This window comes from Phocoena sinus, chromosome 11 (assembly GCF_008692025.1).
Source record: "Phocoena sinus isolate mPhoSin1 chromosome 11, mPhoSin1.pri, whole genome shotgun sequence".
NCBI lineage: Eukaryota > Metazoa > Chordata > Mammalia > Artiodactyla > Phocoenidae > Phocoena > Phocoena sinus.
The window spans coordinates 52726692-52739933 of record NC_045773.1 but is presented as its reverse complement, the minus strand read 5'-3'; the positions used below and the strand labels follow the sequence as shown (position 1 = coordinate 52739933).

Here is a 13242-nt window from a genome sequence, read left to right as displayed (position 1 = left end):
CTCCAATCAAAACTTCTCAAAGAGGCCTCACAATATAAAACCATCCACCAATATTCTAGACAGAAACAGCAACTCAACTACTTATTCTAGAACAAAGCTATATATATATATATATACACACACACACAGTTAAAAGGTGGAATAAATGAGTTCAACTGAATCAAAACTGTACCCTTATTTTTTCCTAAAAAATTAAAAAAATCTGAAGGTCCCCTTGGCCTAAGATCATCCTCCTTGGTAGCACTAATACTCCTCTTTTGGGCAAGGCAGGCAGCCTAATTTTAAAATTATGCTCGAGAATGTATGCAAAATTGTTGCACTTTATTAAGGCAATAAAAACTCCCCGAACTATCGTTTTAATAAAGACTGTTTTTAAATTGTGTTTTATTTACTTAATTTGATGGTGTGTTTCAGACAGTGATGTTTTACACTTAGTTTTAAGTACACAAAAGGTGTACTTAAAATCTGTGAAAAATTCTAGAAGAAAAATGGCACTGCGCTCAATATAACATGAAACTAAAATTGCCCAACAACAGAAAACAGGAAGACGGAACCAAGAAGAGTAAATCCTCCAATGGGCTTGTCCAGCTTTACTTACTGGAGAGTGTTTAGGAAGCTCAAACCCATCGTATGAGATTCCCCCAAAGACTTGCCACTTAGGAACACAGATAGGACCCTGTGATGCTCTGCTTCTCAACCTGGGGCACTTTTTACCTGAGGGTCTCAGTGGGAGATGAACATCTTGCTTTTTTTTTTTTTTTAATTAATTTATTTATTTACTTATTTTTGTCTGCGTTGGGTCTTCGTTGCTGCGCATGGGCTTTCTCTAGTTGCAGCAAGCGGGGGCTACTCTTCGTTGAGGTGCACGGGCTTCTCACTGCAGAGGCTTCTCTTATTGTGGAGCATGGGCTCTAGGCCTGTGGGCTTCAGTAGTTGTGGCACGCAGGCTCAGTAGTTGTGGCTTGCAGGCTCTAGAGCTCAGGCTCCATAGCTGTAGTGCACAGGCTTAGTTGCTCCGTGGCATGTGGGATCTTCCTGGACCAGGGCTCGAACCCATGTCCCCTGCATTGGTAGGCAGATTCTCAACCACTGTGCCACCAGGGAAGTCCCAGATATCTTGGTTTTTACCCAACAATTTGGGTAAAGAAATAAAACACATTTAAAATATTAAATCAGGCTAGTATATTGTACAGTAAGAAGGATGAGCTGACTTTTTGTGAGACACAGGCAATTTCTAAAAATGTTGTCTGGTAGGCAGCACAAACCCCCTTCAACCTCCAGTGGAGAAGCTCTGCTCACAGAACCCCACACCCAGATACAGGCTCCCTGATCCTCAGCCAATCGCCCCAGCACCGAAGGCTTCAGCAGAAGAAGCGGGAGCCACTTTGACACTTCATCACTGTTCGATTCAAATAAGGCGGGGGGGGGGGGGCGCGGGGGAAGGAACACTTCCCCCAAAGAGCATTAAACTTTAAACACCCCAAGCCGTATCAAGTAAAATCAATTTTGAGAAACAAGACTAGAAGCTTCATCTGAACTGGCAGGAATCTGGAATTATTGAATATCTTTAAGGACATTTGGTTTTAAGACCTTCAAGGAGAGAATATAAAGAGAAGCAGGTTAATCAGTGACTGGGGAAGAGCTTCTGTCTGCAGATAAAGGGCCAACTTGACAGTAGCCTGAGAGAGCACAGCACTTTGCCAAACAGCCTCAGCGATGCTTTTTAAAAAGGAAAAATTTTGCAAAGTTAAATGTTAACCATTTGAGTAACTACTATATGTGTATATGTCAACACACAACATGAAAATTTCAAAAAGTATCAAAGGGTACAGCTAAACCCCTACTTTCTTTCAACTCTAAATCCCCAGTTTCCCCCTTCCCTCCCAGGGGCAACCACTGTTACAAGGCCCTTATCTTTCCTTCCAAAGACTGTGTGTGGTGTGTATCTCTATTTGCTCTGTTTGTTGTTTGTTTTGACTGGTTGACTGGTTCCACAATGGTACACCTTCTCCACCCTTTTTTCCCCTTAAACTTTTCATCTATTTTAATGTTGGCTATTTAAACAGGTAAAAAATTTCTCTTCTGGGAATTCCCTGGCGATCCAGTGGATAGGACTCGGCGCTTTCACTGCCGTGGACCCGGGTTCAATCTCTGGTGGGGCAACTAAGATCCCGCAAGCTGTGTGGTGCACCCAGAAAAAAAAATTTCTCTTCTGATTATCTCAGAGACTCATTTATCAGAAATACCCGTGTTGCAAGCCGTGCATACAGTCTTGGGCAGTCTGGTCCTGGCCTTTTCCCAGGAAGATTGCCTCATGAGGTCCAACTTGGCAGGGTCCTCCTGCCAGCCCAGCACCCCTTATGGGAACTAACTCAGCATCTGGCTCTACAGTAAGAGATGACAGACGTTAACTCACTGAAACCTCACCATAACCCACAGTTTGATCTTCACATCGATAACTGTCATCCCCCTTTCATAGATGAGGCACTGAGGCTCAGACAGTAACTCGTCCCAAGTGGCACTAGAGGACGGGTTGTGAAGCAGGTGGCGGGCCACCCCACAGCCTCAGAAAATGAGACTGGAACCACTGGCCACGAGACCACACAATATGAAAAATGCCAAACTGGTTCAGTCGGGATTATTCTCGAACTTTCTGATGCATGGGGAATATAACCCTTTGGCAGTCTAGCCAACCTTGTCGGGGAAAGCGTCATTACAATCAGGTTTTGGAGGAGGTTCTTAGCCTCTAGTCCTGAGTGATCCATCTTCAGGTGGAACCCAGCTCTACAACCAAGTTACCTGTCAACACAGATGTTCTGGCAGAGCTGGAAGAGTTCGTGCTATAAAAAGAACTGATGTTTGTGAAGTACTTAATGTCATTTCATCCTAAAAACCATCCTGTATGGTTGATGCCCATTATTTTGCCCCACTTACAGGGGTTAAAAGAGATTAAGTTACTCTAGACAACAAGACTAGTTAGTTGCTGTGAGTGGTCCAGGCACAGCCAGAAACCAGGTCTTTTGACTCCAATCCCCACTCCATTATACCAGATGTCCCATTTGTCCTCACAATTTTTGTTTATGTCAAAAAAGATGAGAAAAGTGAAGAGACAAGCCACAGAATGGGAGAAAATATCTGTAAACCATGTATCTGATAAGCGTCTAGTTCCCAGAATATATCAAGAACTCTCACAATTCAACAATTAAAAATAAATAATGACAAAGGATTTAAGTAGATATTTTTCCAAAGCAGATACATGAATGGCCAATAAGAACATGAAGAGATGCCCCAAATCATTAGTCACTAGGGAAATGCAAATCGAAACCACAATGAGATACAACTTCATACCCACTAGGATGGCTACAATCAAAAATTGACAAGATCAAGTGTTAACAAAGATGTAGGAAAACTGGTTCATTGAGCATGTAAAATGGTACAGCTACTTTGGAAAAAAGCAGCTCCTCCAAAAGTTAAACAGAGTTACCATGTGACCCAGCAATTCCACTCCTAGGTATATACCCGAAAGAAATGAGAAAATACATTCACACAAAAACTTGTGCACAAATGTTCATAGCAGCATCATTCACAATAACAAAAAAGAAAAAGTAAGCCGAATATCCATCAACTGATGAATGGATTAAAAAAAAAGGTGGCATATCATGGGGACTTCCCTGGCAGTCCAGTGGTTAGGACTCCGTGCTTCCACTGCAGGAGGCATGGGTTCGATCCCTGGTCGGGGAACTAAGATGCCGCACGGCCAAGGCAAAAAGTAAAAATAAAAACGTGGCATATCCATACAATGGGATTATCCAGCCATAAAAAGGAATGAGGTACTGATTCATGCTACAACATGGAGGAAGCTTGGAAACATTATGCTAAGTGAGATCAGCCAGACACAAAAGACCACATACTTAATGATTCCATTTACATGAAATGTCCAGAATAGGCAACTTCTCAGAGGCAGTGGTTTGGGGTTGGCAGGGGTTGGGAGAGGAGGTGGGTGAGGGATGAGGAGGGACTGCTGATGGGCACAGGAGGGGTTTCTTTCGAGGGTGATTGAAGATTCTGGGACGAGACAGTGCTGATGGTTGCACAACTTTGTGAATACACTAAAAACCACTGAATTGTACAATCTTAAAGGGTAAATTCTACGGTTTGTGAATTATATCTCAAATCTTTTTAAAGAGATGGCAGCCCTTGCTAGCTATGCGGGCATGGGCAGGCATACTACTTATTCTTTCCATCCTCACCTATAAAACACAGTCATCAATTTTACTCCAATAGGGCTTCCCTGGTGGTGCAGTGGTTGAGAATCTGCCTGCCAATGCAGGGGACACGGGTTCAAGCCCTGGTCTGGGAGGATCCCACATGCCGCGGAGCAACTGGGCCCGTGAGCCACAACTACTGAGCCTGCGCGCCTGGAGCCTGTGCTCCACAACAAGAGAGGCGGCGATAGTGAGAGGCCCGTGCACCGCGATGAAGAGTGGCCCCGGCTCGCTGCAACTAGAGAAAGCCCTCGCACAGAAACGAAGACCCAACACAGCAAAAATAAATTAATTAATTAATAAACTCCTACCGCCAACATCTTAAAAAAAAATTATACTCCAATAAAGATGTTAAAAAAACAAACAAAAAACGCAGTCATAGTTGTACCTGCCTCATAGGGCTGTTGTGAGACACACCTAAGATCATCCAAGAAAAGCACCTCTCTTAGTATCTGCCATGTAGAAATGTGTTGATAGAGACCATTTGTTATTATTTCCTTTCCCCAAAATGTGTTCCTTTTGATTGCTATTTTCTTCAATTAAAAAAAAAAAAGTCAGGATACATTTTGTTTGAAATTACTCCTGATTGATTTTTGGCTGCAGGAAGCTCAGAGCTCTCTCTACATAGAATCCTCAAGTACTTGATCTAACATAAAATACAATAGTATTCAACAAAAATTAAAATATGATAACTTGGGTATAGTTTAGGGAACCCAAATCCAGCACCACTACCACTACTAATACTACTGTTACGAACACACACAGGAAGGAGTGAGGAAGAGGAAGCAGGGCTGACATTTGTTGCTTCAAATGCTTTATATCCATCGCGACTTGTCATGACAGTGGCAGGTATGGAGGAGACAGCTATGATTTCCCCAGTCCTGGGCGTAAGGACACAGTCAGCCTTGAGGGCTGACACGTGTGCGTACACGCACACACACACACCATGAAAAGTGCTGTCATACAGGTGTGTCCTGGGATAAACGGGAGCACAGGAGACAGCAGATCCACTCTTGAGCAGGCAGGTCAGGAAGGCATCACAGAACTCTACGAGCCTTGAAGACCACGTGGGTGTTCGCCCCAGGAAGGACGGAGAGGGAAAGGCACTCCTAGCCTAGCAAACGGCACAAACGCAGGAAAAGTACACAGTGTGCCGTGTGTCTGGAACACACGGGTACCCGAGAGTGAAGGTGGAGAAACCGGACCTGGCATGTAAGGGGCAGCCGTCGCCAAGGTAAAGCTCTAGACTTTGTCTTAGGAAGTGGGTGCTAGCAAAGGCTGTGTGAGCCAGAGAGCAGCCCCACTGGCAACCTGCCCTTGCTCCTCTGCTGCTCACAAAAGCTCGAACTAGCTTTTCCAGTAAGCAGGCTTGAGGTGACCTCTGAAAATGGTTTGCTGTTCACTTGACCCAGAAAACCTCACAAAATCATGCAAAACAAGAGGTTCAAATCTTCACGTTCATTCTAAGAACACTCATGAAACTGCCCAGGCCATAAAAGGTATGCACATCTAAAAAGCTACCGAGTATCTGAAGAATGTCCCTTTACAGAAGCGATGGGTGCCATTCCATCATTCCAGTGGTGAAGTTAGTAGGTGTGCTCAGTGGGGCTGGACGCACGGTCGATGGCCCCAAAAGAGTGCTGAATTTTTACTGCACATGCTCAAAAATGCAGAGAGGGATGCTGACCTTTAGGGCCTAGATGTAGATCCCCTGATCAGTGAGCACACTCAGGTGAATACAGCTCCCAAAATGCAGCTCAGGACTTAGCAGAGCCCATGGTCCGATCAACCTGTGCATGAGCTCTCCCGGCCACACTGAGATGATCTTCACTGAAAAAGAGCAGACTGGGGCTTCCCTGGTGGCGCAGTGGTTGAGAGTCCGCCTGCCGATGCAGGGGACACGGGTTCACGCCCCAGTCCGGGAAGATCCCACATGCCGCAGAGCGGCTGGGCCCGTGAGCCGTGGCCGCTGAGCCTGCGCGTCCGGAGCCTGCGCTCCGCAGTGGGAGAGGCCACAGTGAGAGGCCTGCGTACCACAAAAAAAAAAAAAAAAAAAAAAGCAGATTGTCCCTAAACCAGGAAAGGAGGTTGCACAGAAGAAAAAGATACCCCAGAAGAAACTGAAGAAACAAAAACTTATGGCCTGAGATTAAATTCTGCAAAAAAAAAAAACGCAAATAAAAGTTTTTTAAAAACACCTCAAACTAGTTTTCTTGGCAAACAGCTGCAGCGCAGTAAGCATGTAGCGGAATCTGACCACATGAGAACACCAGTTCCTAACTTCAGACAAGTAAGGTCAGGGTCCCTGTTGCACAGATGAGGCCACGGGAGAAGTAACAGTAAGCAGAATGTTCAACGCCAAGGCTGGGGCACAGACCAGAACTCCTCACCAGAAGGATGCAGGGGAAGCTCAGGAAGAAGCAGGGGAAGCCCAGAAGGAAGGACAGACGGGTGGGAAGCACCAGTCAACCTCTGCAGATTTAAAGAAAGCAAAACACTGTCCATGGCGCAAGAGGAGATTAAACCGGACACTGGCAAGTCCCTCCTTAGAAACCATGAAGCCGTAATGGAAGCTTTATCAGCACTTTCCAACAGAACCTTCTGTGATGACGGAAGATGTTCTAACCCTGTGCTGTCCCAGTACGGCAGGCATCAGCCAAGCATGGCCACTGAGCACCTGAGATGTGGCTAAGCATGACCGAGAAGCTGAATTTCAAATTAAATTTCAAATAATTTCAGTTTGGACAGCCTCCCATGCCCCAAGGCCTCCATATTGGACCACACAGTTTTAGGACCTACCTCTTGTCCTATTCCTTATAGCTACTGTTTTTAGACACATGGAACAGAGGGAGTTTGGGATCCCTTCCCACTTTATAATCATTCCATTACTTCTGAGCTATTCCAAACTGTTCTGAGGGGCCTCAAATTTGTTTAGTCATAAAAGAGAGGTATTAGACGTCCTTTGTTAGATGACTCCCCAAATTCTTAGCATTCACTCAGTGAGGTACCAGCAGTGCCCCCTCTAGGTGAATAAAACCAGGGATTGTTTTGAGAGAATCAGCCCACATGTTTTCATTATGACCATAAATATTCTGGTACGTGCTTCTGTGAGGATGGTGGGATGCGGTGAGGTCAGGACTGGATGACATCTGAAGTCCCTCACAATCACGTGGTTTCAGATTCCACAGACACCACTGGGTTAGTCCCGGTGGCAGGTGCTTCGCTGCTGTGATGCCGTGCAGCCAAGACAGCTAAGCACCTCTCCAAAGCCCTCTGGCTCACACCCCAGGGTGGCAGACAGTCAGGAAAGCTGTAGTCATTCGTCATCAGAAACCGAGTTTCCTGGGAGAATCAATTAAACAGCAGCTACGCATCTCCTTACTCTTCACACAAGGCATAACACACAGCCTGATAGAATTCCCCACCCATACCTCCCCACAACAGACAAGCCTTCTGATTCCCAGAAATAGTCCACACACCCCCATGCTTGTATGGAAAAGACTGGAAGGATGGACCCCACGGGGGGTCACGTGACCTCTTTCTGTTGCTATTTCTCTACACAGATAAGGCTCTGGAAGGATGCACACTCAAATAGTATCATCAGAGATTAGGTCTGGGGCTGGGATTTGGGGTGATTTTTTTCCTTCTTTATACTTTCCTATTTTCTGAATGTTTTGCATTTGCGTACAGGTAATGTTCGCAATTTTTAAAAACCAATGCTACTTCCATTACAGGGAAAAAAATGCCTTCACAAGCTGTCAGCAGTGAACTCGCAACAGGAGTTATGTTTGTGGTGGGGATGGGGGTGCCAGTCAGAAAGGAGGCAGCTGAGCCGAAAGGGGGTCCTGGGCGCCCCCCCAGAGTTTGAACCCCACTGCCTCTCTCCCCATCGTGGGGTTGGCTGGAGACTTAACCTCCAGAGGCAGCGATAATCATCCCCTCCTGTCACACGTTCATCCTTTAGGGGCTGAAAGGCAGGGGAGAAGGTACTAACGCCCAATTAGCATCCGAAGAGACTTAGCAGAAGTAGACTTAGAAGTAGAAGAGACTTTGTGAACTTAGTATACGAGTCAACCCCACAAGCAAATCCACCTTTCATGTTCTATTCTATAACCCAGTACTTCCGCTGGTATAGATTCATATATATACACACCTAGAGGTACCAGAAGATGTGTGTTCAAAGATGTTTATTATAGCATCATGTATAACAACCACAATCAAATTAAACGTCTGTCAGTGAAGGACTCAAATAAAGCACTGACATCCACCCCTTAGAACAGCATCTGGTCATCTAACAGGAGTGTAGTAGATCTAGATGTCCAACAGGGAAAAATCTACAAGATACATTAATAAGTGTAAAAAAACCAAAGGATAGAACAGTGTGCGTGAAACGATCCACTTGTGTAAAAACCAAATGTAGAGCTACAGATACATACACACTAATGCATGCCTAAATTTACTAGGCTGATGCACCAAAGAGCAGTCATCTCCAATGAGCACTTATGGCAACAGGTGAAGATATGTCCTTTTGATTTGATCCCTTTCTGTTCTATTTTATAAAAAGTAAAACAATACATATAAAAAGAAAACAATTTTATACTGCCCTGCCTAGGTGTTTATAAAATACTGATGTAATGTCCAGAACTCCTACTATAATTCCTGGAAAATAAACCAGGCCAGAGGGAAAAAAGCTTTAGAAGTGGGGCCCTACCCGTATATCCAGACAAAACTATAATTCAAAAAGACACGTGCACCCCTATGTTCATAGCAGCACTTTTCATAGCCAAGACATGGAAACAACTAAGTGTCCATCAACAGATGAATGGATAAAGAAGATGTGGTACATATATACAATGGAATACTACTCAGCTGTAAAAAAGAATGAACCAATGCCATGTGCAGCAACATGGATGGACCTAGAGATGATCATACTAAATGAAGTAAATCAGAAAAAGAAAGACAAATACCATATGATATCACTTATATGTGGAATCTAAAATACGACATAAATGAACTTATCTATAAAACAGAAACAGACTCAGAGACACAGAGAATAGACTTGTGGTTGCCAAGGGGGAGGGGGTGGGGGAGGAGGGATGGATTGGGAGTTTGGGATTAGCAGATGCAAACTGATATACACAGAATGGATAAACAACAAGGTCCTACTGTAGAGCACAGGGAACTATATCCAATATCCTGGGATAAACCATCATGGAAAAGAATATGAAAAAGAATGTATACACATATATGACTGAGTCACTTTGCTGTACAGGACAAATTACCACAACACTGTAAATCAACTAGACTTCAATAAAATAAATTTTTTAAAAAAGAAGTGGGGCCCTACCTATGATTAAAGACCACATTTGGAGCAAGTCAAGAGGGGCATTACAGTGAGTGCAACTGTCGTAAGCGAGTCAAGGAGAGAAGATGTCTCCAGAAAGAAAAACATAAACAAAATCATTGTGAAGAAATCATTTCAGGTTGTATTTAGAAGCAGAACAGGGAGGTATAACCAGGCAAGACATTTCCACGTCCTCCCTGAGCAAGACAGCAGATAGGTTACAGTAAATGGAAGCCTAAGAAGTCTGAAGCGTGGGTCTTCCTATCAGATACATGGAATACAGAAAAAGAATGCAAATGGATATCGTAACTAAATTTGAACTAATGACATAAAAGGGGTAGCCATTTGAACGTTAATTCATTAATTTTAACAAATATTTATTGCCCTAAATAAATTCATCGGTCAATTATTTCCTATACAATTTTTTGTTTGTTTGTTATTTTGCGGTACGTGAGCCTTTCACTGTTGTGGCCTCTCCCGTTGTGGAACACAGACTCCAGACGCGCAGGCTCAGCGGCCATGGCTCACGGGCCCAGCCGCTCCACGGCATGTGGGATCTTCCCAGACCGGGGCACGAACCCGTGTCCCCTGCATCGGCAGGCGGACTCTCAACCACTGCGCCACCAGGGAAGCCCTACAATTTTTTAATTGAAGTACAGTTGGTTTACAATATTGTGTTCGTTTCAGGTGTACAGCAAAGTGATTCAGCTGTGGGGTTTTTTCAGATTATAATCCATTATAGATTATTAAAATACAAGACATTGATGGTAATTCCCTGTGCTACACAGCAAATCCTTGTTGCTTATCTATTTTACGTATAGTAGTTTGTATCTGTTAACCCCATATGCCTAATTTATCCCTCCCCTGCCATCCGCTTTAGCAACCTCAAGTTTGTTTTCTATGTCTTTGAGTTTGTTTCCATTCTGTATATGCATTCATTTGTATTATTTTTTTAGATTCTACATATAAGCGATAACAAATAGTATTTGGCTTTCTCTGTCTGACTTATTTATTTCCTGTATTTAAGGATAGGAGATCCTCCAAATAATCCATGAAAATGCCTACCTCCTCTCTCCTATCCCCTGCGCATCTGTACCAAGATCTCAGACTGAATCCTGAGGAGAAGCTAATTCATACATGGATACCAAACTACCTGAGAACATTCTGACACACTTAGATGCAGAAGCACCTTACAGAGCGCTTCGTCGAGCTGGGGTCTCGTTTTATTTAAGGGTCTGTGACAAGGAGTCTTCGTGAACAGTAAGTCTGACTCCTCTGCCACCGCCACAATGACACCATCTGCTCAAGCTTCTCCGCATACCAGTTACCAGCTGCCTAAATGGACAACACAGAAAGACGCAGAAGTGTCTTTCCAGAATCAGTTCCAATAAAGTGTCTGCATTCCCTTTCACTCTACCTACAAGCAAATCCTCCCACCTTTCTCTTGGCTTTAAATGTAAATGTCACAGGACAAGTATGAATTCCTCGATGGTGGAGAACTTTAAAGATACTATGGAAAACAGCTTCCCCCAAGAAGCCAATCACTGGGCTGAAGGCTGATCCCAGCAGATGCAACGCCCCCCCTCCACCCCACCCCGCAGTGACTTACCTTAGAATTCATCTCCATGTGGTATTTGGCACAAGCTCGAAGCTGAGTCACCCAGAACTGTTTCTCTTTTGCATCAGCAGCTAAAATAGAGAAAGAAAGGCTTGGAGCAACTGAGCCAAAACACATTCAACCCATTTCTACACGCACCTGAGGGGTTGGGGGCCTGGGAATGAAGGAGCGAAAGGCAAATGCAGATGGTACTCATGCCAAAAATCTGACGACACCAAATCTCAATCAAAAATCCTTTTTTTTTTAACAAATCTAAAAAGTTTTGAGAAACTTAAAGGGATTTTCAGAATTCCATCTTCCTGGATGGAATCACTTGAACACATACAGATCAATTTCTCCAAAAGTAATCAATACACTTATATTCTTTCTTTTTTTAAATTTCTAACAGATTTTTTAACAGCTTTTTTTTTTAACAGCTTTGAGATAGAATTTACATACATAAAATTCACCTGTTTTTAATACTAAGTGATTTCTAGTCTATTTACAGAATAGTACCACCATGACCATAATCTTGGTTTAGAATATTTCCAGTATCCCCCAAAGAATCCTCCACCCATCAGCAGTCAATTCCCATTTCTCTCTCCCCACCCCCTTTCCCATCCCTAGGCAACCACTAATCTGCTTCCTGTCTCATAGATCTGCCTATTCTAGACATTCCATATGAATGCTCCCATGCAGTATGTGGCTGCCTTCTTTTACTTAATGTTTTGCAGGTTCATCCACATTGTAGCATTTTTATTGCCCCTAACACATTTTTTTTAATGTCTCTTTTCAAATTATAAATACCAACTCAGAAACTTCAAACAGAACAAAACTGAATAAAGTAAGTTTCTTGTCATTAGAAGGGAGTTAGAGGTGGAATTTCTTTTTCAGTGGGGCATTATCTAAGTGGCTGCAAATATGCTTTGTTAAAACACTTTGCTTTACTGTGTAGTACACAGTGGGGGCACCTAATATAGTCCTATGACAGGTGCTTAATGAAGGTTTCCCTGAAGAAGTGACAAAAAAATTCCGTCTTAAACCACGTTAAAAACTTAACTTACTCTGAAATGTCTGTTATGAGAACAATCTGGCCAATTTTTTAAACTCTTCTGAAAAAGTCATTTCTACTTCTTTAAAAAGCAGCAGGGAAGAGAAAACATTATTTTTAATGCCTCTACCACATGTGGCTAAAAGGAGGATCAAAGTACAGTGTTTGAGGCCCCTTTGTTAACTATCGGAGTTGTAATGTGGAGTTATCAGCCTTTACAAAATTAGCGTTCAGTTGAATTACCATTTTAATATATGTTCTCAAGGGTTCTTATTACGACTGAACGGAACAAGGTACAAAATGTTGACTTACAGAGCCTCAAATGTCCCCCAAAGAGACATTACAGTACTAGTCACTTGCATAGTCACAATCTTCCATCTACACCCCCATCTCTTAAATATATAAAATTATTTTCTTAAAAGATCATGGATACATAATAGGTTCTAATAACATCCAAGTTAATTTAATTGCATAACTCACTGCATAAATATTTTAACAGAATATTTACTGCATAAATGTTAAATATGCAGAAAACAAAATGATTCCCCTAGAAATTTGTGTCATTTACAAAAATGAGCCTGTCATCTGTCAATAAAACCCAACTTCAGCTTGAACTTCTGGTGAAGAAATCTGGAAGTGCAGACCAGCGTAAGACTGGGTGAACCCTACTTCCAAAGAATAAAAGGATTCTGCAGAAACCAGAGCCATTTTCCTTAGGAACATGAAGAATTGCTGCTTTGTGGCAGTACCCAAAGGCTCTGCACCAAAAATATTCCCAAAGCTGTTCATCTATTAACATCAAGATTCATCTCTACATGTATGTAGCGAGACGTGAAATGAGAAAACCAATGCCCAGATTCTTTGGGATGGACAAAGGACCAGGCAGAAAGAGGCAGAAATGTGTCCTCCCTCTGCTGTAGTGGGTAAGTTTAAGCTAAATTTAGCCCTTGTGATTAGTTCATGCAGATAATAAAATTTTTATGTT

General features: G+C 43.0%; 1 protein-coding gene across 6 annotated transcripts in view; it reads right to left on the bottom strand.

Annotated features, from left to right (window-relative positions):
- Positions 1 to 13242, bottom strand: part of OSBPL10 (oxysterol binding protein like 10) — a 373396-nt gene that overhangs the window by 175755 nt on the left and 184399 nt on the right. For all 6 annotated transcript variants that reach the window (XM_032647860.1, XM_032647862.1, XM_032647863.1 and 3 more), the window contains one exon: positions 11219 to 11298. In XM_032647860.1, the coding sequence (XP_032503751.1) occupies positions 11219 to 11298 (80 nt within the window). The remainder of the gene's footprint in view (positions 1 to 11218; positions 11299 to 13242) is intronic.